The sequence below is a fragment of the Ruditapes philippinarum genome, unplaced genomic scaffold (assembly GCF_026571515.1).
Source record: "Ruditapes philippinarum isolate M1 unplaced genomic scaffold, ASM2657151v2 ctg4751_1_1_1_1, whole genome shotgun sequence".
NCBI lineage: Eukaryota > Metazoa > Mollusca > Bivalvia > Venerida > Veneridae > Ruditapes > Ruditapes philippinarum.
In genome coordinates this window covers 8919-35023 of record NW_026856595.1, presented here as the reverse complement: position 1 = coordinate 35023, position 26105 = coordinate 8919, and the positions used below count along the sequence as shown (strand labels likewise).

The 26105-nt window shown below is 31.8% G+C and overlaps 1 protein-coding gene across 1 annotated transcript; it reads right to left on the bottom strand.

Annotated features, from left to right (window-relative positions):
- Nucleotides 1–2993: 2993 nt before the first annotated feature.
- Nucleotides 2994–13613, bottom strand: LOC132747076 (interferon-induced very large GTPase 1-like). Its single transcript, XM_060736383.1, has 3 exons — nucleotides 13607–13613; nucleotides 13241–13318; nucleotides 2994–11493 (listed from the first exon to the last, which is right to left on the bottom strand). Exons 1-3 carry the CDS (start codon nucleotides 13611–13613, stop codon nucleotides 6617–6619), a joined length of 4962 nt encoding a protein of 1653 aa, XP_060592366.1. The 3' UTR covers nucleotides 2994–6616.
- Nucleotides 13614–26105: the final 12492 nt, after the last annotated feature.

The window sequence follows — 26105 nt, the reverse complement described above, 5'->3', positions numbered from 1 at the left end:
TAAAAGACTAATCAACTTTTTGAAAATTTATCAGTAGATATTCTATCATTTTTGTTTGTTTTGCTATCTCTCTGAAAAAGAATATGCACATTTTGTAAAATATGAACACGTTGTATGTTCTATTATATTATTTAGATCTTCAATAAATTATTTATGCAATTATGATATTTATTTCATTGAAACATATTTATAATTTCTCTCTGTTCTTATTAAGTTACAAAGATAGTCACCAAAGAATCGTTTTGGGTAGTACCAACTATATATCAAGTGTAATGGAAAGGTAATTATAGCATGTATCCTTAAACATATGCTAGTTAAGAATGATGTCATTGTATGCCTTTTTATCCATTATATGTTTATTGTATGCCGTCCTATCCATTTTTTATTTATTTTATGCCTTCCTTCTTACCCATTATTTGTTGTTTTTTTGCGTTTTGAAAAGTCTAAGACGTAAATCTATAGAATAAACTGGTCAAATAAAGTCATTGCAATACTTAACAATGCAGTAATCAGTATTTCAAATGTCGTTTTGTCATTCGATAAAGTTTACTGAACAATAATACACAATAATACTCAAGGTAAAAACATAAACGCATATTTACTTGTTAAGAGTAGGCCTATCGGAATAACATATTTATTAATTGTTGTGTCCGTCCGACTAGTTGCCTTGGTAGCAGCAAACAAAGTAGACTGTATGATTAGGAAAACATGTTACGGTCTTGCCAACCCAATAGATATAGCAGGAAAGTCATGCTGATCTAATGGTGATAAGGGGACATTATGCTGATGTCTGCGATGTTTCCCCACATTATACATTTTCACCCTGCAATTGTCATCAAGTAAAAAGCGAAATCTAACGAAGGTTATCATCTTAAATCTAGTAAGCGGCCTTTAGTCCATTACTGACTCAATTTGTCTATAAATGATACAACTGTACCACTGTTTAAAAACATAATCATAGTTAATAGCTTTCTACAATCATTTAGTCATATACATTTGAAGGGCATAAGGAAAACACAGAACATCGTCTTACACACACACTTTATTTTTTTATAAAAATATATACAAGGTTTCCATACATACTACTAATTATGATAAGTCTAATTTGGTTTAACTAATTAAACGACTCGTTTAAAGGAGCTTCAATAGTCTGAAAACATAATAAATGATTTTTTTTACACATGTGGTTCGTAAAACGGAAAAATAAACAAACTAAAAAAATAAAAAGAAATTTACTGAGAATTAAAATGTAAATCGTTTTTTCGTGGGATTCTAAGCCCTATGTAAAACGCTTTTCTTTTTACATATTGTACACATTTGAAGGACTGAAATTTTACACACAGGTCATTGCTTCAGGGCTTCATCAAATAATATAGAAATAAAAGAAATATTTTCAGTCCCAACATGTCAAAAAACTATTTGGAGCCCCTTGAATGAGCTGTCTGTTCAATAAGAAAAAATGTCACATCAGTGTATTAGAGAGATAAAAAGTATTGGAAACAAAATGTGTATTTGCTTAGTTATACGAAAAAGAATTGTGAAAAAATCTTACAAATACTCTTTAAATTATTTAAACATGATATGAGCCGTGTCACGACAAAACCAACATAATGGGTTTGCGACCAGCATGGATCCAGACCAGCCTGCGCATCCGCGCAGTCTGATCAGGATCCATGCTGTTCGTTTACCAACCCTATTACAAGTAGAGAAACTGATACCAAACAGCATGGATCCTGATAAGACTGCGCGGATGCGCAGGCTGGTCTGGATCCATGCTGGTCGCAAACCCATTATGTTGGTTTTGTCGTGACACGGCTCATATATTCATTTAAAAAGACATTGAATAAAAACTTATTATTAAGATGGCATTACGTATAGATAATGCAGGAAATTAGAAACATTAAGGAACCTAGAAATGTCAGGGAAATTATAAACATAGAAAAAACAACACTGAGAAAATTGGAAAACTTAAAAGTAATTATAAGAAATTGAAAAAAGAGTAATGATAAACATGGAGGGAATTTTTAAACACGTGCAGTAAATAAGAAACATGGAAGTCAAAAGAAACATGGTGGGTATTAGAAACAAAAAGGAAATTAGAAACATGGATGACATGACATCATTTTTATTATTGAAACAAAAATGATTCGATATCATTACTGCATAAATGAGAATATGTATTATTATCATGATATTCTACAATAAAATGATTGCAATTATATAAATCAAAACAAGAGAGAGACAAAGCTCTAGGCTATTCACATTGCTTATCCCAAACAAAGATACCTAATTAGTTAAAATATACTTTAATTAGTATCAGACAGAAACCTATAATCATTATCTCGAAGACATATGAAAAACGCTTTACCTTAATTTTTCTTAGACCTCAAAATCCATGCCAGCGTCACGGCATTGAACAGTGACGAATTCATCTATTGGCTAGGTATCGAAATATGATTTAGAAAAAAAGCAAAAACAAAAACCAGAAACAATAACAACAACTTTCAATTATGTATTACACTAACGGACACCCTGTCGGGGTTAGATGATAGCTAGCTATACTTTTTTTTCAAAAAGTCGCACTAAAGAATATGAATACTTACGTTCAGTAAGTTATTTAGTTTCATAACTAGAATAATACTAGTTAAAAAACCAATTAACACCCAAAGACAACAATCTAACAAACTATAAGCAATTAGAATTAAGATCAAGTATCAATGCTAAATATACCTGTTCTGTTTCTATATAAAAAAAATTCTATTTCTAATATAAACCTCTTTCCTGTCATACACTGTCACAAAATAATCAATAATATGAAAAAAAAACAGCAGTTGGTTATATAAACTGCCAAAAACCAAGCAACAAACACTTATCTATATTATACTAGCAACAACAATAAAACAATAAAAAAAACAACAAAAAAACAACACCAAAAAACGAACATTAAACAAACAAACTAACAACAACAACAACAACAACACCAAGACAAAAAGCTAAAGAACGAAAAAAAAAAAAAAAAAAAAAAAAAGAAACACCAACACTTAAGCACGGTTTCACAATGCAGTAAAAACAACCTCTATTAAGACCACTGATGGGACTGATCCAAAGCGGTGTTGAATGCAGGGTAGTCATAATTTTGGATACTTTTATCACTTTATCTTTTGATGATCAAAGTCTATTTTGGTCATTAAGTATAAACATGTTCAAACAATATGTATAATCACGTTCAAACACTTTAAAGTGTTTCTACTGTATACGCATATATTCGTTCAATAGTCTTTCTAACATAATATCTAATTAATATACGATTGGAACTGCCTCGGACATATCTTTAATACCCTCGGAAACAATACGGAGTGAAAGTAGTTATACCACGTGGTTTCAGATGTAAACATAAAAAGAGAAAGATGTAAAAGGAATGATCATATAATTGACATCCAAAAGAAAATTAAGTTTGTTTCGGTACAATTTTGATTGAAAATATTTGAATATGCCCACTGATGTACGATTTTAAACACATGCGACTGGATGTCAACAGGTTGGCATTTTGTACTTTCGGTTTCTGCAACCATAATAATAAATATACAAATAATGTATTGTTTGCTTTTGTATCTATGAATTCACTTATTTTAGGTGGGCATTTACTCGATATATTGTAAATAAACTTGTCAACAACTCCCAGCATTAAATTACCATTTTTTACATGTCTAGTTTCTTAGCGTAAGTACGACCGAAATACTGTATCCGTTCTGTGTGTTCATACTATTGTGTTCGAGGTCCTAATCCGAAGACTGACGGAAAGGGCCGAACAGTTGCGATTGATTAATAAATAGTTAAAACATAATTTGAAAAAAACAAAAACACTTTTGTTGAACAAAGTAGAAGGGAAAACAATTATTGCACTTAAAAATATAAAAACTCCAGTTTTTATGTACGTCATATTGGGGGACCAAAACAGCTAGATATTTAAAATAAAAATTGGCATTATTGTCTCTATACACTAACGAAACCACTTCGGTGGCACAAAGTTAACATGGGTGTGTTTTTATTTATATCGTGCGCACGAGATACTATGTCGTGGCCTCGAGATTCTAAGTCGTGGCCACGATATAAATAAGAAGGGGGAACGAGATACTATGTCGTGGCCACGAGTTTCTAAGTCGTGGCCGCGAGATAGTTTAGTCGTAGGAACGAGATACTATGTCGTGGCCAAGAGTAACTAAGTTGTGAGAACGAGATAAATAACCAATCAGATAACATCATTTATATGAATTGTCCCTTTTAACTAGATATGTGCTATGGTACAATTATGGCCGACCCTACTTCACCTGCCTGTAAAAGTGCCATTTTTTACAAGTTATTGACTTGTCACTACTTTTACATTTAGCATCACTGTGATCCTGATTTTTGACACAATACCATCGAATTTATTAGATGTCATCTACTGATCAGGTGCAATGATCTTTTTGGGTTATATAAACCGTGGCTTATCCCTTCTTAATTATTCATCAGACAAGAAATTTACATGAAGTGTCATGGTTACATTGACCCCTTGACCTGAAACATCCTCATAGGCTATCTACTGTCCATTGGCAAAGTCCCTACCAAATAAAATAAACCAGGACTTATTCCTTTTCATTTTATCGTTTAAACAAGGTTAACAGGCCGTAGTACGTACAAACTGACCAATTGGATCACAAAAATGTACCAACAAAGGGTTATAGTCAAAATTAATGTCTGATGGGCCTTGGAAGGTGACTTTCTAATATGATCCTTAAGACAAGTTCAAAGTGAACATCTTTAGTATTTTCAAAGATTAATGTTACATATAAAAGTCAGTTGTTAAGTTTAAAACAATCATAATATAAAGAGTGTATTCTAATTGGTTATTTATCTCCTGCGCGCACGACTTAGTTACCTAGTTTCCACGACTTAATAATTCGTGGCCACGACATAGTTTCTCGTGCCCACGACTAAATTATCTCGTGGCCACAACTTAGTAACTCGTGGCCACGACATAGTATCTCGTTCCCACGACTTAACTATCTCGTGGCCACGACTTAGTAACTCGTGCGCACAAGATAAATAACAATACACACATGTCACCCTTGTGCCACTGTAAACCACCGTGTTATTATTACTCTATATAAAGTAGCGTAATAAAAAACATACTAGGTTCAAAATAAAAATACAAAAATAGAAATAATCTATCTTAGTAAAACATATACATTGTAGGGAATCACAAAAAGTGTCTGTTTTGATACGAAAAAATACGAATTTGTGTCTTTTAAAGTTTCAGCAAAACAGAAACCTGAATTAATCATATAATTATTTTCAACTGAATGTTTTGATCATTTATTTAAAAAAACATTGACACATTATAAAGCAGATTAACACATACATGAGATAAAACAATTTTAAAAGCAAACAACATAAACCAGATACTTTCCAAATCGCACATTCTTACTGTAGATAACAATGTACAATAGTCAAAACAAATAGATTGTCGCAATATAAGTGATTTTGCGATGCACATGATGCTAGTATCAATACTCAATTTCATGAAAGGAACATGTTTATTTGCTTCTTTATATACACGATTTAGACAATCATTTCTTTACTTAAATACATAAATGAAAAATATCAATTAAAAGTCACATTATATGACAAAGTCCAAATTACGTGATAAATCTAAAAAATAACGAAAACGGATTCATATGGTAAAAAATAGCGGTAAATATATACCGACATACGATATGAATCCCATCAATCTAATCCCATAAGCATTATAAAGATTTCTTAAAATCACAAAAGCAAGCGGTTATATAATGACGCCAAGTACATTTAAAATAACGTAACACAATTTATTTTCTACTTCATCTTATTCAAACTAACAAAAATTAATTATACAAATACTATCATAAACAGACACATAAAAATATATCAATATCTAGTATTTTCAACGATTGTATGTTTGTTTCATTGGGTTTAACGTCGCACCGATTGTCATATGGCGACATTCCAGCTTTACTTGTGGAGGAAGACCTCACTCAGGTGCCCTTCCGTACATTATGCAGGTACGAACGGGCACCTGAGTAAACCACCGACGCTGGATAGCTTTCTCACATGAATGAATTCAAAGTCCCTGTCGGGATTCGAAACCGCAATGGTGAGATGGTGAGTTGGTTTAACGGCAACGACCTCAATGATTATATGTTATGATTTTTTTTTATTTCATCAACATTTTTAAACAACAATAATTTAAACAGCCCTTTTCTAAATATTTGTCGGATTTACGATTTACTGACCTTTACATGTTAAGTATAAAGACTTTGACCAAAAATATTTTTTTAAAACCCATTATTAATCTTACATAGATTAAATTCATGTATAAATCGCATATATAACCTGTGGCCATTTAACAGTCCTGTGATTTTATTTAAAGATTTTGTAGAGAAAATAATCACTAAGTAATAACTTATGGCAAATACTGTGTTTTTATCCTTTCTTTTTGTTGAATAACACTACTAGAGTACTTAACAACATTGTGCGCATTGTGTTGCGTTTTAACTGAACTGGAGTTTTCTTTATTTCTACCGACTACTAGCTACCATAATCATACAGAATACGTTTCAGAGAGGCTTTTTAATGCCGAAGATTTTGTTATATCTTTCCAGGATGAGGGTATATCATCGAACTTATACTGATACTTGTCAAGCAGCCTGTCTTTGTAGGTCGCCACAAACCACATCCAATATCTGCAGGTGTCTTGCATATTAGCAGATGGAGCTATATACCATTCATCTAGGATTGTTTTGTAATCTTTGTAAGGATGCCATTCTTTACTGCATGGTTCTCTTTTTCCATTGTTGCATTTGTAATCAAATACTTCACAACGATGAGTAATATCCGTTTGTACATTAAATTCACACGATGCTAGTTCTGCAATTTGAGAACCAACAAAGCGAATGCCGATGCAGCATAAAGGTCGATGTTGCATGCAGTTGTGATCAGAGTCTGTATGATCTTCATTTTTTGTACATGGTTCACCGCAAAATGGACACTGTTCCTGACATCCCCATATCTTTTGTATTAAACGCCCAATAGGACTCGAATTTTCCCATTGCACAGAACCACTATCCACTTCATTAAAATGGGTCACAAGATCCGCTTCTGTTTCCTTCAAACTATCTAAAACTTTATATGTAAGGTATTCCAAATTTAATGTAGTCTCCGTTTCTCTCTTCATACTTCTGAAATTTTCTGATGGAATAAAGAAACTTGACTCTTTCATTAAGATCTGAAAAATATTAACCCATTCATTCATGGAAATGAATGATTGACTTTTGTTTTTCATGCGTATTTTTTCTATGCACTCCTTTGCAGAAAGAAAGAAAGAACGTAGTAAAGATGATGATATTTTGGCGTATAACATTGATTCTGGTGCAAATAGAAAATGATTAGCCTTATGTGTTATCCATGAACTTGCATAATCTCTGGGAGTACGTATGTATCTGATGAAATTATCGAACTCGTCTTTTTCCAAAAGATCAGAGCATATTTCAATTATAGCTCTATTTTTCACTGAAGGAAGATAAGCATAAAGGTCATCAGTTACTCTATTTGGAAGCGCTATTGTTGTCCATTCTTCAGCAAAACTTTCGATGACGCTGGTAAACAATTTTGAGACATCATCTTCTGTGAAACGGCGCCTTAGATGAGCCTCGAATTTAATTTTCTGTTGTTTTTTATAGCTTGTTAGACGAGCAGCTACACCATAAGTTTTAAAATAGTTGTCATTATGTTTCTCGAAAACCACATGTGCATGCCTAATAACATGTACAAGAAATTTCTCATAGAAAGACATTTGAAATTCACGATCGTTATTCCCTTTAAACTTCTTTTTTAAGTTTAAATTAACGTCACGCAGAAATTTATTTATTGTATTCTCCGTTATTTCTTCTCTAACTTGACAAATTCGTTCAATTTCTTTGTCAACTCTTTCAAATTCTTCATTTGCCTCGGGTTCAATATTCTCCTTTACATATGATCGAACAACATCTTTGATCGTTTGCCATTTTGATAAGCTGATATCGTTTTTATCAATACCTGTGCATTTGAATGTTCCCTTTAAAGTTGTTAAATTTGGCAATGGTGTCAAGCGATTGCTTTTTGTCAAAGCGTCTCTCAACGCCAATTGATTGCTCTTATACGTATTCTTAAGACAAGTATAAAACATGTCGATCGTCTTTTTTCTATTTTTCTCTACATTAGAGGGGAGGTTTTTTACTCTCGTTACAAATGTTTCCCAGATACTATCGAAAAGTTTATCTATTTCTGGTCTGCTTAATGTTTTACCTCGATTTTCAAGAGCAATTTTCATTGACATTCTCCGGAGTTCCTCTTCATGCTCCGCTTGACATGTCACAGTCAAAATTTCTACTGCCCTTTTCTCAAGATCTTTGTTTATTTGGCTAGTAATTGATTGTTCCAATGTTTCACATAATTTGTTTAAACGAAATACTTGATTTTCTTGCCATTGAATGATAATATCTTTGTATTTGTCTTTTTTGAAATATTCTTCGACAACTCTCTCGCATTTTATCTTTTCAGCAAGCAGTACTTCTTTTAAATCTGAATTAAGAATGTCTTCTTCTCTTGATAAATTATCTCCCTGATTACAACTTGCAAATCTTTTTTGAGAAAAATTCAAAATCTTATCTCTTATAAGGATTTCTAGATGAAAAAGTTGATCTTGAACAAAACGTTCCATTGCATTATAGGCTTTGATTTCAATGCTGTTCCTAAAGGAGAATACAAAGTCCTCATTCAGAACACCTTTCCATATGTTATATGCATGTTCAGTTATATCGTTTAAAGATTTGTAGGATTTATCTTTTATTGTAAATGCTTTTTTTAAGATACTGGACTTAATTTCCATTACCCTTTCACTGTATTCTGTATTAACTCTGGCCATAGGAGGATTACCTTGCCATAGGTTTTTAAGATACCATACTTGAGAGTTTATATCAAATTCAATCACGTGATTGAAGGTAGTTATATTTTTAATGTTTTCGCTTTTTGCTGATTCCTCAGTCATTTCATCCAGAGTTTGAATCAATTTATTTAGACCTGTCATCATGTTTTCGGATGCAGAAGTATCTGTTACATTTTGATGAATGAAACAACAGCTTTTCTTTATGTCTAAGTCTTTATTTGTCATTTTCAATCTAAGCAATGCATGGACAATTACTTGAAGTATATCACGTATTTCGCTCGTATTTTCCCCCATTATATTTACCAGTGTTATATCTCCTATTCCAGTTATTGCAGTTGCTAACTCATTATCATGTTCATGACGAATATTACTTAATTCAGGTGATCGCAGACCTTCTGTGTCAATAACAAAAATAAAATTGTAATCTGATAATCTATTTTTCAATTTAGCGGTATCAACAGGTATCAGTTGTGCATGAATACCCCTTGTGCACCTGCCGGTTCGGGTTGAAAACTGACAACCAAACATAGTATTTAAAAAAGTTGACTTTCCAGAGCTTTGCAACCCTAATACGCTGAGTGCAAGGGCCTTGCCGGCTCCAATGTATTGATCAACGTCGTTGATTACAGCTTTTATCCATTTATAAGGCATATAAAAGCTTTCTCCATCTATGAGTTCTAATTGGTGTCCATCAGCAACAAGACGAGCAATAATGCTGGACATTTGACTTAATGGAGGCAATTCTAATGTAGCAGAGTCTTTTTCTAGTTGTAAGATTGCCTCATTAATATGTCCTATTTCACGAAAGAAATGATCTATAGAAAATGATGCTTCATCTATTCTTTTTTCTAGTTCTTTTATGATATTTTCTTGCTTTTCTATGTTAGATTTATCTTGATTTTCATTGCTTTTAAGAAGTTTTAAATTTATCCAAGCTTGTTGATTTTTTTTCATTAATTCAGGCAAAGATTGTTGCTTTTCTCTTGCGATATCAATATGTAACCAGCAAAGAAAATACTTCAGAACATGAAGATTATTTCCATGCTTTATAAGCATTTTAATAAAAAGTTTAACTGATTTCGTAATTGACATTATTTGAACTTCTCTTATATTTTTAATTTTAGCATCAATAGCGTTGCCCCCTTCAAAGCCTTTTTCCCTTTCCCGCTTTTTGATAAGTTTACCTAGTTTTTTTGAATATTTACTATGAACTGGTGTCAGATTTTGCTTCCAAGAACACGATAGACACTCACTATTCATTTGCTTTATCATTTCATTAGATTTTTGCTTACCTATTTGACAGTTTTCGTCTTTTTCATCTATTCTTATTCGTAGGTGTGCTTTGCGTAAGCGTTCCTGATATGATTTAGTGCATTTTGACTTCAATTGGTCTGTTATATGTACTGATATAAAGGAGACCATTTCGACAACGTTTCGTTTTCTAATTTCATTATGTGTACTCAAAACACGGAGATTCATGTTTGATTTATATTTCAAAACATTTTCCCTAAACTCATTTACTGCCTGTGCATGGGTTGTTTCATGTTTTATTGGGTTTGCAATAATTAATATTACTGACGAAAATTTCAGGAGAACATCAGTTACATTTCTACGCCTCTTTAAAATAGTTTCAATATCAACTATTATTGTGAGAGTATCCACAAAGGTTGAAATAAAAGTTATAATTTCTGCATCAAAATGTTGTTGTAAATCACCTCTTAAGTTCAAAAATGTCATTGGTTCTTGAAATCTATCTTTTTTATCCCCAATTAACGGCAACCAAAATATTTCAACATGTCCATTACTTAATTGTCTTTCTGTCATTCCAGAATTGCAGTCAAAATTGTAAAAGGTTTTACATCCATGATCCGAAAGGATACTATTCATCAATTTTGATTTTGAATAGTTGGGTCGACCCATTCTCCCAAAAGCTATCATTTTTGTTGGAAGCTCAAGAATTTCAATATCTTTACATTGAACTTTAGTGTTGCCGTCTTTTGTTTGGTTATTTTGTATTGTTAAAGACCGCAAAGGCCAAACTGAAAGTATTGAAACTTGCTTTTCTTTAGTTTCCCAATATTTATACAAAAATGGTACTGCGATTTTACAAAGAAACAGTTTTTGTACAAGGACTTGTTTCAAGAATGGATCACAACATTGAAAAACAATAAAAAAAGCATCTAAACGACTTATGTCTTGTTTATCATGAGGCTTGTCAGATAAAAATGTCATATTATTTTCTATATCAATGACGCTATTTAAATTGGGTTCATTAGTTACCGATATATCCCTTGATTCACTATGCGAACTTATCAATCGTTTAAGGATTAACCATGGAATTTTAGTTGGACAAAGAGTTCCATGTTCTTTCTCATTCCATTCGCTTGCATCTACTTTAATAATGTCTTTGATTGTTATTTTACCTGGGTATTTGCGAGTCAAACCAAGTTGTGCCAGCATTTGCCAAAATATCTCTTTGCTAGATCCGACAGTGTCTGTAACATATAAAACCATTCATTTATATGTTTATTGCTAAGTGCATGTTCTAAAAATTAAATTGTATAACTTGATAATTTCTATTTTGTCTGCGAATTGTTCCAATAGTTAGGAACTATCATGTCTCTCTTTTCACTTAAAAAAAGTATGGAATATTGTCTCACAACATCTATCGTCCGTCGTTTGGTCGGTATTTCCGTAGACACAACTGTTTCGTTCAATAAACAGAGCTATTGATTCATAACCCCATCCATCAACTATTACATTTTTGACAATAACTGGTCTAAAGCAAAATTTGCCTATCTTCCAGAAACATTTTTTTCTATTTTTATTACAATGACAAGGGGGTTCAACAACAATCCAAAGCTAGGTCTTTTCATTACTAGTAGCTTATTATATGCCATGTTTCATTACAATAGCTTATTCCTTAATCTAGTTATCGACAAGAAACCGTTTTTCTATTTTTGGTTTCAATGACACTGACCTTAACTTAAAGAGATCTGAAAGCAAAATATCAAATTTGATTACAATATCTCATAGCTTAGTCTCGGTATTTTCCGAAAATTAATATTCTTTTATAGGAACACTGACCTTGCTCCAAGGGGATGAGAACACAATTCCAACCACGTTCATCTTATTAGCTTACTATATACTAAGATTTTTTACAATATCTTGACCTTTACCCCAGGGTTTTCTGAAGCAAAACCCAACCAGGGTATGTAAATAAGCTTGTTATATACAAAGTTTCATTACCATATTTCATATCTATCTCTTTTTATTGTCGGGAAAGCATTCTTCTTTTTTAAGTAACAGTGACCAGATCCCTGGAGGTCAAAAACATATCCCAACCGTGGTCTTCATATCTGCCTGCTATACACTAAGTTTGATTACAACGTCACATTCCTTAATCTATGGTTTCTTTGGAAACCCCTTTTGCTATTTTTAGTAACAGTGACCTTGACAAGAGAGGGTCAAACAACAATCACTACATAAGATTGCTATATTCCAAGTCTTATTTAAATAACTCATTCCTTACCTTAATTATTTTCCGAAAATTATTTTTCTATTTTCTTGTAACAGTGACCTTAGCCCAATTGGGTCAAACAGCAATCTCAAACGGGTCTTCATATAAGCTAAAGATGTACCAAATTGCATAACAAAACCATATTGCTAAGTCTTGTCATCGACCAGAACCTATTTTTATATTTCTAGTAAAAATGATATATTGACCTTGACCTAAAGAGATCAAAAGCAATCATATGCAAGGATTTCATTAAAGCTTGCTCTATGCCAAGTTTTATTAGAATATCTTATTCTTAACTTTAAATACTGTCCGGAAATCATTTTTCTATTTTAATAAACAGTAATATTGACCCAAGGGACCCAAGCAGGAGTAAGCTTGTATTATCAAGTTTGGCCCTTTTTATTGTCCGTAAACTAATTTTCATGTATCAGTGACCTTGACCCTAGGATGGCCAAAAATTATCCCAACTAGGATCCGTCACTGATTTTTGTAAAGATTAATTGAAACTTGGTACAAATAGATTATCTTCATACTTAGACAAATCAATCTTTTAAACAAGACCTTCTTAACTTTCGAATTGAACTTGACAATGATCTTTTAGAAAAAATGTCCTTGACCTACAAGGTCAACATACTGTATTTTGGTTAAATTGTCATACTTTTGTTACTTATGCTCGGAAATGATTTATATTTGATTTGTTGGGGTATAATTGTTTCACTTACCATTTTCCTGTGAAGAATCCGGTATTGTTTTATCACATTCTGAGGGCACAGCTTCCGCACGTGCTACAGAAATGGTCTCTGAAAATGAATTTTAATATTAAGAATAATATTTTTATGAAGCTGACAAACAACTTTATAAAGGCGATGACGTATACTAGTGTAACGGAAAATCCAATTTAATGACTAACAGTGAGTGACTATCTCAACACAAAGATAAGAATACATGACTGTATTTACCTTTAAGTGTGTTAAATAACTTCATGTAAAAACCGAATCCCCAAAAAGCCAAAAACGACAAAAATGAAAATGATGCAAGCTCAGTTTGATTGAGCCTGTTCATGGACGGTAATGAAAAATGCCAATTACCATCCATGCCCCCAGCACCGCATAAGCAGGTTTCGAAGTCCGGAACTACATAAAATGGAAATTTGAATGGGTATATAAGGTAATGAAGCCTTCACATTACAAAAAAGACGACAAAGGACAAGTTAAATAAATTGATTATGCAATACTTTAATAGGAATAGTCTAATCACTCAAGTTGAAAAAGTTCACAAAGAGGAATCTTAAATACCACAAACATGGACACACAAAAATTATGTCGTGCTGAACTATATTTAAGGGGAAAAAATAGAATATTTGATTATGTGTACGTTGCGATTTTTTATGGCCTCCGTGCAGTTCAAACCACATATATAATAATATAGAAAAAAAGCAGTATCCTTAATGATTGCCAAAAACAACAAAATATGGAAGAAAAAGTGAAATGTTGCAGGCTAAGTTTGATTGAGCTTGTTCATGGACGGAACTTGAAAACGCATGTTATCGTCTACGTCCCTTAGGACCAGCTTATGCAAAATTCAAAATGAAATTCTAGAAACATCTGAAGATGTGTCTATAAAGAGGATATTATGGAAACTTCAATGTGACGCTTTCCTGCCATTCATTGAAAAGCGCTCATGGGCGTATGAAAGTAACTTTCAAAAGTAGGCACCATCTCTTAAGAGTGATTATACAGAATTCAAGAAAGAATGTACCACAAAAATACCATAAACATATGCACGCCACAATAATATCGTGCAAAAAGATCGGAAAGGAAAGAAAATGTTACATTTTTTGAGAATATGCAAAATTCAACATAAACACACGAAAATGGTGATATGTTCCTATCTTAGTAATCAAGGAACTTTAAATATGACACTTTCATGAAAGTGTAACTGTGAAAAAAAACCAATGGGGGAGGAGATACTAGATAATCTGTTGTGTTATGAAGCCTGCCTGCACATCACAGATAAAACGTCATAAAGCAAAACAGCAGGCACCATATCCTTGGGTCGATTATACAGTATTAAAGTCGGAATACTGGAGCTGCAACAACTTTAAGAAGGTCAGTTAAATACCACAAACATGTACACCTCATAACCTTGCTAAAAGCCATGTTTTGTTAAAATATGTAATTCCTTACTCAAGTAATTGTCCGGAAACTATTTTTTTCTATTTTTGATAACAAAGTCATTTACCATGATCAAAGGCATTCTTAAAGCGAGGCCTTTACATACGCTTACAATATGTCATTGCTAACTGTTGTGATCATTCATCCGGAAACCATTTTTCTATTTTTAGTAATAGTGACCTTGACTACAGGGGTCTTCAAGCAATCCAAACAAGGGCTTCATATTACATAGCTTTATACCTAATTTGATAACTTATCTCATTCAGGACTCTAGTTATTGTCGGGATACCTTTTTTCTATTTTTTTTAGGAACAGTGACCTTGACCTTAACCTAGGGGTCCGCAAACAAATCCAACCGGGTTTTTCATTTAAGCTTGTTAAATAACAAGTTTAATTACATTATCTCATTCTTAACTCATAAATATTGTCCGGAAACTACTTTTCTTTTTTTAGTATCAATGACCTTGACCTTGGTCCGAAGGGTCGTCATATAAGGTTGCTATATACTAAGTGTGATGAAAAAATAATTCTAAGGTCTAGTTACCGTTTGGGATTTGTTAGGGTAAAATTGTTTCACTTAAACTTTAAATCGAATGCTATTATAATGAGCAATCGTTGGTAAAGTATAAAATAAGGACATTTTATTGTCTTTTCATTATCAAAATTACTTTAACTACAATATTTATCTTTTCAAAATAGATCATGATACCGTCATCAATCAATAAATAATTTAACCTGTTTTTTGTATATATTCTGCTTTCTGTTTTTCTCTTTCGGCATGTTCAGTATCTGAATCGACTTTGTCACCTGCAAAAGACAATGTTTTACCTTGTTTAATACTTTCTCAGATTATTGATTATTTAAATATCAATGAAATTTGTTACAAATATGAATTATGATGTTTTGCTCAGCTTTTTGTAAAAGCTATTGAGAACATAAATTTATCTATTTCAAGATTATTTGAAATATATTTCACGTACATAAACTTTCCTGGAGAGAAAAAGATTGGAATAATTTAAAATTAAAAACTACACAGAGAGAAAAAAATGAAATGGTGGACGTCTTAGGCAAATATTTAATATTTGTTATTATTATCTAGAATTATAAATTGTGAATGTAAATGGAAAGGTATATCAAGTGATGTTTCAATATGAGATATTTCAATTTGTTTGTTTATTTGGTTATCCGACGCACCATAACAGTAAAGGTGATATGAAGAAGAAACAGGAAAGATGTTTTCGGATAACCTCGGTTGTCACAAACTTCAAGTAACACCAAGAGTTAGAACCCCCTCACCTGCTGGAGCTAAGAAATCTTACATACGAGTAATTTGAACCCATTAAGTCGCTTTTTACTATTCCACAGGGATAAACGTTGGAAAGATTTATTTTGCCTCAACTATGAAAGGCAACCACCCAGCCACAAAGATCTTTCAAAAGTCATTTGATGAAATGAATTCCGAAGATCCGTTTAAAATGTAATGTTTCTATCGTCACCCTCAAACAACTGCAGGTAAATAACTTCCGAATTAGAAAGTTTTAATATGTGTATATGAACTATAACATGACGTTCATTTTTAATGGTACAGAAACGAAGAAACGAAGCGATGTTGTACGATGTCTTTTCAAAAAAGTGTATTTAAATATGAATTCTTAGATAACATAACAAAATATTAACTCGGAGGCAAATTTTGCATTACTTTGTGTTTGTTTCATGAAAAACAACGGCATCATTTAACGATACACAAACACATTGTCATGAAATTGAGCCAAATCAGGAAGGTCGTTTAGTATAGATATCTGTTAGTTTATCTTGCTTGAATACAGGAAAGTCAGGTGTGCAAGTATGAAATTTTCCTTTAGTTTGAACTTAAATATGACAGAAAATAAAGCATAAAAATACTGAAACCAACAGTAACAACATTCTACAAATACGTCCAGAAATAACATAATTTGGTTAATTTAAATTGCCTGATACGCAGACACAATTTATGTTACACACTAACATAACGAACAATATAATTTTTGGTGCACAAGACGCTTGAAAATTATTTCATATTTTGTGTGCACAGAATTAAAGAGTCGCATATTTCATCGAAAAAAAATTGCTTTACAAAAAATGCTTCATAGACTCACAGATAATGCCTTGAACAATTGTTTGTTTGGTTGGTTTCACGATGTATAAACGAAATTAAGATCATATGGGGGAAGAAAAATGATGTTGGCAAACCTGTGGTGTTAAAGCAACACCAGTAGTTCAAACTACCTTGTCTACTAGAGCAAAGAAATGTATTGATTCCTTTCATTCAACCACTTAAGTCGCCTTTTACGATCACGCAGGGAATAAACGATGACACAATCCTACAAGGCTACCCCTTAGCCACCAGGGGAATGTCTAGAAAATAAATTGGCGGAATCAAATAGCCTTATAATTTAGAACATACTTTGCGGATGAATAAGTTTAGGGAGTTGGTCTACTGGAAAAAGCAAATCAATAAATATGCATACAGCAAAAGAAAGTTGCAGACAATAGTTAAATCAGAGATGATCAATCAAACATTTGTATAATTGCACTTACATATTTATATATTGAATACTCAAACTGATTAAATAAACGAACAAAAAATATATTTCTGGTAAGGTTTAATACCGTCCTTTTGGCTATGCTGAACAAGCTACCCAGTGACTAACGTCACTTTGAAAGCACTCTTACATTAAATGTTGAGTGTTAATTGTTTAGTAAATAGCAATACAAACAAACACAAACTGATCTAATGATAATTTTTGTTATGCGCTCGGCAGAGTGCGATAAAATGTCCTTAACAAAATGAAGTTGAAGTTCTTTCTTTGATAATTGACATTATGTTGAAAATCCCCCACAACGAATACTTTGCTTATGAATTCAAATAGAAACATGTGGATTCGGACAAGTTTGTCCTTCCATTTCATTTGACCTGTTCACATACAATTCCACCTGGTGTTTTAATTAACATATTCAGAATTGCCAATTTATTTCGATTGTTATAATAGTGAATGAAGCTGATATTGGATAATACCAATTTGCCTAAAAAATAAAAATACTGTCCCACTTTTTCGATATAAGTTAAATAAAACAGGTAAGTGAAGACAGATATTAACAAAATTTCCCTGAACATATGTTTTTGTGAAGTAAATTATACAATTGAAAGGAATTATGACAAAATGTAAACTTATTTTGCCTGTTCGCTTACTGTAAACCCTTGAATGAGCATGTTACTTGTAGTATTTTTGAAACAACTACATGCTATTTATTCAGACATAAATATGTTCAGTCCAAATATTAAATTCAAATCATTTAAATTCTTAAGGTGTTTGTTAACAGACAGATTAGTTGTTTGTTTAAATTAATCAAGAAATATGTTTGTAGTAGGTAATGATGATAATAAAAACATGTATATTTTCAGCAAGCGTTTTAACATTGTCTAAATGATAATTTCATTTACCATTTTCTTGAAAGGAATCAGTTTCATTTCCATCATATTCCGTAGATATGGTTTCCTTATGTGCAACAATAATGGTATCTTATATAAACAATATTAAAAAACAAGAACAAAAAAAAAAAAAAAAATAGAAAAAAATAACGTTTAATAGTTATAAAGTTAAGAATATAATAATGAGCAATCGTTTGTAAAGTATAAAATAAGGACATTTTATTGTCTTTTCATTATTGTAAATTACTTTAACTACAATATTTATCTTTTCAAAATAGATCATGATACCGTCATCAATCAATAAATAATTCAACCTGTTTTTGTACATATTCTGCTTTCTGTGCACAAAATGAATACTATGCTTAGAAATTCAAATAGAAACACGTGGATTCGGACAAGTTTGTCCTTCCATTTGACCTGTTCACATACAATTTCACCAGGTGTTTTATTTAACATATTCAAGATATAACCGATCCAATAACACACACCTATTAACCCATTTGATAAAATTTTATCAAATGTGAAGTGTATAGTTACTTGTAATTAACTATTTTCCTGAGATTTCATTGAAATTTAGATCTCGAATGACCCAAAATTCAAACTGGACATTAACATTATATAAGCTTATGACAATTTAATAGCAAGTGTAAAGCAGCTTTCTTGTAGATGAAAGCTCGGGTGAATTATTTCAGGCACAAATGGTGACATGAAAAGAACCATGGAGTTTCTGTACATTTCCTGGATGACTTAATATGTTATGATCCTTCTATTTTTAGACATCCTGCGTGCTCAGTGTTCAAACCTTTTACAATGGACACAACGATTTCCTCTTTTGATAACAAGTGACGCCCAAAGTGGAAAAAATACTATCATAATGATGGATAGTTCTTTAAACAATTTGTGACTGAATTGTCTTAATTAACGTCTTCTCCTTTTACGTCTTCTCCGGCCTTTGTAGGTGATAGTCTTGCTGCTATGTCAGTACTTTTGTTTTGTCATTTTGTTAACATTTTATATGAATCTACATGATCATTTCTGTAATTTACTTATTACACCTTTTGTAACAAACTGTTAGAAGTTTGCTTGGCGATGGTTGATTCTATTTACACTATCTCTATTAAAAGGAAGTTAACTTGTTTGGGGTAAGAATGAGATTTGGTTGTGATTAATGCTTCTGAGGTATCACTTTGTTTCAAGAATTTGGTAGCATTAACAGGTTTAAATTCTTCAGAAGTGTTTATACTACTGACCGTTCCAAGGCGATGTCCCTCTGTGTCGCTCAGATGTGTGTCATGTTATTGTTACATACAATTGTGAGAAAACTTTAAGTCAATTTTTGTTCTTTCTTTTACGATATCCCTCAATTATTTTTTTCCAATTTTACTTTTCCCAGACATAGTCCCTCTGGCTCCTTCTCCGAAACACTTATCATTTTCTAGGTCATTGATTAATTTCTATTTTTAATTATCTTGAACATGTCTATGATTTCCCGTTTTAGAATGATATCCAGTCCATTTATTGCCCGTGTGCCTTGTCTATCTGAGCTCCTTGCCAGTGGTCCTGTGTTAGAGGATGTGTTCAGCGAATGCTATCCTTTCTTGTTGAGCCTGTTTTTTTATATTGTAATCGCATGAAATAATGCAAAATCTCTGGTGAAATGTAACCAACATTGGTCGACGACCTCAACCACTCAGCCACTTTTTATGTTTGTATAATTACCCTTATTATATGTGTGCTTTTAATTTGTCTTTTGACTTTGATATGTTGGCTTTTTAAAATATCAGCACCTCTCAAAATTTCATTTTATTTAGATTTGCCCAAAGTTTTGTCGTTTAGGGCGCACATACTTCATATGTACACGGATAAATATGATATTATGAATAAGATATTTTTGTTCTTTTGGAAGCTATGTTAACCGAACCGATACACTCACTGCGTATACCATTAGTAACATTTTCTTCAGGTTTGCTATAAACATAATTGTACAATATGTTTAATGTTTAATTAGACTTATGTTATGTTATGTTATATTCTTATAATTCGGGACCAGATGCCGTTTCTTTTAAGAATGACAACTGTCTTCCGGAAGTTTCCCTGATACCCGCCATATGAACACAACTGCTTTCCCTTTTCAAAATTCCATTATTATCATGTTTAAATGTTGCATTCTGGTCAATCTAATGCAAGGGGCGCGGATGGTATCATGCACTTTCCAGAACTGTCCATGAGCTGTGTTATGTATATGGCTTTATTTTAAATGCATTAAGTATATGTTTCCTGTATAGCTCAGTAGATATAGCACATGACTGATAATCGCGATGTCGTGGGTCCGATGCCACTATCATTTTTAATACTTTTATTTTGTTTAATATATAATTTTTCATGTTCATTTATCTCCTTTCAAGAAAGCTCTGTTCCTGTTTATTTTGGAATATTCTTTCTGTAAGTAGTTTTAGTATTCTAGATTGTTCATTAATAGTATATATATATATATATATATATATATATATATATATATATATATATATATATATATATATATATATATATATATATATATATATATATATATATGATGAATGTTTGTACTTCGAGGTGTGTGTGCTCATTTGTGTGTGGTATTGTGTGGTATTGATATACTGATTGTGTGCTAACAGAGACATCAATAAGTTTGGATTTTGTTATTCTGCGAGGGACATATTGGACGTTTTGGACATATTGTATTTATTCTAATGTGGACATTGGACATTGATTAAATTTGAATATTGGATAATTGAATTTCGAATTGTGAGTTAAACTTTAGGACATTTGATAAATTCGAGGTCTTGGATAATAGTGAGTTGAACATTATTTTCATATTTTTATGTTAATGAAAATAACTGTTTATCTTTAATTAAAGTTGTAAAATTTGTTGCTGCGTTACATTCTCTATTGCGTTTAACTCGCAACAGGTGTACCAATCAAACCGAATCTGCAACATTTTTCTTCCTTGCCGTGTTAGACGACCTTTAACTTTCCTAGAAGTTTATCTCTATTTTATTATCACATCAGTTTTGCTAATGTTAAATGTAGAAAGTATTTTGTTAAAGGCAATGTGTATGGAATAACGGTTTGAGGCTATTGTGACGAATCATGACTGACACTGAGGTATCCATATATTTCATAGTTGAACTCAACAATGAGTATAAAAATGATCAAATGATAAAGATTTAAATACTGGTATTTTATCAAACAATGCAATTTGTACAATTTATAGCCAGGCAGAATCTACATTCAATCATTCATTTATTTTAGGTATACATGTATTATGAAGACACTGAAATAATGCAGAACCAAGCGGTTTGTCCTGAACAAATTGTCGGCCAGGAAGTTTATTTTTCAGCTTTAAAAACAGATAGCAGTCCAACAGAAGTCACAAGGGGCAAACCCAGGTAAATACGGAGGGTGGGGGAGAAAAACGAAAGAAAAACTTGCAATATAAACGTCTTGTGCGATGACGCGTTGTGATGCAGCAATAAGATATTGGTCAAGCCTCTTGCGGGTCATTGGTTTCTAAAGTATGTGGTTTGTTTTAGATATTTCGTCGTGTAAAATTGCGCAATAATGTATTTGCCTTAAGAAACATCAATTGTTATGCGAAATCCTGAGTTGTACAGTGATGTTCCTTTGTGCAAGCCAAAATCCTGTTCTGGTGTTTTTGTTTTGGCTCATAAATGTGAACCCATGCTTTGTCACCAGTGACGACATTCGCAAAATACCGTTTATTGTAAGTTGGACAGTGTAAATGCATTCGAGCATTTCTCTGCTTATCTGCAAATGAAAAATTGGAAATCCATCTATTGCAAACATTTCTGAATATTCAAATCACGTCTGAGAATGTTTTGAGCTACCCCAAATTAGATGCACACGATACTAGGTAAATGCCAAGTGATTGATCTTGCATCGGTTTTATTTAGCGACCATCTTGACAGACGTTGCTGGTTTTGCTTGACGGGCATGGGATTCTTCTTTAGTCCAAATTTAGATGATTCCGCATTGTCAGACATTTTGATTTTCGTTTAGTGGGTCCAAAATAAAAGTGACAATTTCCATAAAAAGACAAACCTCGCAATGTAAAATGTCATGAAATTCACAATTTAACTTACAATTCTCTATTTTAAGGACGAATGAAAATAAAACTTAAATAATAATAAGAAGAATAAATATAATTTACCAACAGCTTCCGGAATAAGTTTGCAAATCCGGGATTTTCGCAAACTCAGCTACCCTTTCTTAAGTAATTAGAGAATAAATGAAGAGTTCAGTTAACAATGGGTATAAAGTTTAACAAAAACTGGTCTTTGAATTTCACATACCCTTGACAATGGGTGCTGGGGAGACAATCAAAGTTGAGTCCCCCATGGGGTTTTATCATTCTCCCACTGGGGTTTTGCTATCCCATATGGGGTTTTACAAATGGGACATAAAATAATGGGAGAGTTAGAAAAAATTAAGAATGAACTTTTATACAAGAAAATCATTATTGTAGTCTTCAAATTCTTTATTGTGTAAATAAAAAAATAAAAAGTAATGTTTAAAAATCCTTCCATTTTCGTGATGGGGAAAATCTACCCATGGGTGAAATCCCCAATTCTGATTTTGGGGGAAAGTCCCATGTGGATACATGGGAGAAAATCCCATTTCTTATAATGGGAGATAATTCCCATTCCTTGCAAATGGGAGATCGTTCTATCTATTAGGTGTGACGCTTATAACCTATAATACAAAATATACGGATACAATAAAATAAAAAAAATAAAAATAAAATGGCAGTGAATACGTAACAAAAAAATTAATAATAATAATAAGAATAAAAAAAATGATTATTAATAATAATTAATAATAATTATACTGATGATGATGATGATAATAATAAAAATACTGATGATGATAATAATGATAAATAATAATAATGATAATAATAATAAATAATAATAATGATAATAATAATGAAGATAATAATAATAATAATAATAATAATAATAATAATGATAATAAAAATAATAATGATAATAATAATAATAATAATAATAGCACAACCTGTTGTTTGTGTAGATTCTGCTCCTTGCATAACTCTTCCAGTAAGATCAATTTCTGAATCGTCTTTGTCTCCTTTACAAGACAAAGAGAAAAAAATATCATTGACAAACTAATGTGAAAGTTAATTTCAGGTAAACATGATTTGTAATAGACCTAGCTGACACTCTAGGTACTAATTCTTGGTAGTTTACTGATATCTTAATATCAGAGTATACCTTCACATACCCAATGTTAACAACCCAATCATTAAAAGAATTTAAAAACAACAACAACAAAAAAAACCTTTGGTTCCCTTTAAAGTTTCTGTTCGTATTTCCAACAATAATTTATGCACTATTGTTCTTCTGTGCACATTCTTCTGATTATAATTATTTAAAATTTGCTTAAACAAGTAAATTGGGATTGGAAACACAGTGCGCTATGAAGTACATGAGCATTCTTACTGAAATAATGTCAATAGTGTAACAGAGCATTGCGTTAGGAGATACATACATTTTCTTTGACATTTGGGAAAAAATGTAAGTTTATTAGTAATATTATTCAAACTAAAGTAAACTTATATGTTAATTGGGTATAAGATAGTAAAAAAAGTTTTTTTAATATAACCATATTAAAATAGTGTCAATTTCGATATTTAGAAGAATAAGATATGGGCGAGCATTGTGCATAAGAGATATTTTACTATAATAGGCACAGGTGTTTTTATTTATCATCATATAATAAAAATAATGATAATAATAATAATAATAACACAACCTGTTGTTTGTGTAGATTCTGCTTCTTGCATTACTCTTCCAGTATGACCAATTTCTGAATCGTCTTTGTCCCCTTTACAAGACAAAGAGAAAAAAATATCATTGACAAACTAGTGTGAAAGTTAATTTCAGGAAAAGATGATTTATAATTGACCTTGCTGACACTCTAGGTACTAATGTTTGGTTGTTTACTGTTATATTAATATCAGAGTATACCTTCACATACCCAATGTTAACAACCCAATCATTAAAATTATTTAAAAACAACAACAACAAAAAAAAACCTTTGGTTCCCTTTAAAGTTTCTGTTCGTATTTCCAACAATAATTTATGCACTATTGTTCTTCTGTGCACATTCTTCTGATTATAATTATTTGAAATTTGCTTAAACAAGTAAATTGGGAATGGAAACACAGTGCGCTATGAAGTACATGAGCATTCTTACTGAAATAATGTCAATAGTGTAACAGAGCATTGCGTTAGGAGATACATACATTTTCTTTGAAATTTTGAAAAAAATGTAAGTTTATTCGTAATAATATTCAAACAAAAGTAAACTTATATGTTAATTGGGTGTAAGATAATAAAACAAGATTTTTTGATAAAACCATATTAAAAAAGTGTCAATTTCGATATTTTGAAGAATAAGATAATGGCGAGCATTGTGCATAACAGATATTTAACTAAAATAGGCACAGGTATTTACATTAATTACACTTATAAAAGTATTTTACTCTATCTATAACTTATTAAAATTATAAACAGTTTTATATTATAAAAAAAAATCCCTTAATAACATTCCATCCTGTAAAAGACGATCAATTTAAAAGCATGTCTCGTTTGATTTTCTGTATTAGGAGGGAGGGAGTTATACGCCGCACCAACACAGGGTAGTTCAAATTGCGACTTTTAAGCTCTACTGGTGGAGATATATCTTAGGTGCCCCTCTTTGCAAAATTGTTTCAGGCAAAAACGAGCATCTGAGTACAATCACCGACATTCCGTAAGCTAGCTTCATAGTATCGTATATGCACGTTCCATACACACTCTCATTTATGACAATTAGAGCAAATATAATTTGTGTCATAATGTACGAGTATGTTATCAAAGTTAACATTAATTTTATGATTCTATAACAATAAACGTGTTCAAAATTTAATGAATTTTTGGGTAAATAAATTATATGGTAAATGTATACTGAAAATAAAATCGAAGCGCTGAAGGCATTGCTCAGATGGGATTGCTCAGCTTAACTAGCGACTATATACGGGAAAATGACATAATAAGTAGCATAGTGAACGCCAATAATTTTTTCATCATTTTGCCTCATTGTTTTATATTCTATTCTACTGCAACATTAAGAAAATTCTGTAAATGTAATTTTCCAGGGTATAAATACGAAGGTGTGATATCCGCCGGTAAAGTAAGAAACTGAGAGTCTATTCGTATGATCATATAAAGAATAATGATTTGTGAACCTAATAATCATGCCAATGAAGATCTTTCTCTTTTATATGATATTGCAAACAATCTGGTATACTTCTCTTATTTTTAGTGTTTTACACAAAGCATTAAATTTCAAAAACCTTTAGCGTTTGTTAACGGGATATTCATTATGACCGAAATAGTTATGAATTAACTGTAATACCTGAAAGTGATATATTTCGTTCATGTGTTTAAAATATAAAAGTATGTAGGTTTTGAAATTTCGAAACGAAATTCTGTATTCCCGAAACAATTTACAAAGGTAATCATTCCACTATCTGATAAAGCTTCGTATTACGAGCATTATGCGCCATATCTCCAGAACATGCATCAAGAAACAACACAGATATCTACGATAATTCACATCCAGGCTTTTAAGTGGCCAGTAACAATAAAAGAAGTGATGAAAGTAGGGCGATTTTTGTCAAAAGAATGGAAAGTATGGATTTCAGAGCTATTAGGTAGGAAAATTAGGCTTCTTTACGAAACCTATTTATGCAAACAAATGCACAAACGTCGATCTTTATCCATTGCATGTTTTGGAACCAGTCACCAGTGTCGGAACAGAGATTCTACAGCAAGATAATCAAAAGAGGAACCTGGACTTAAAATTGCTATTTTTTCA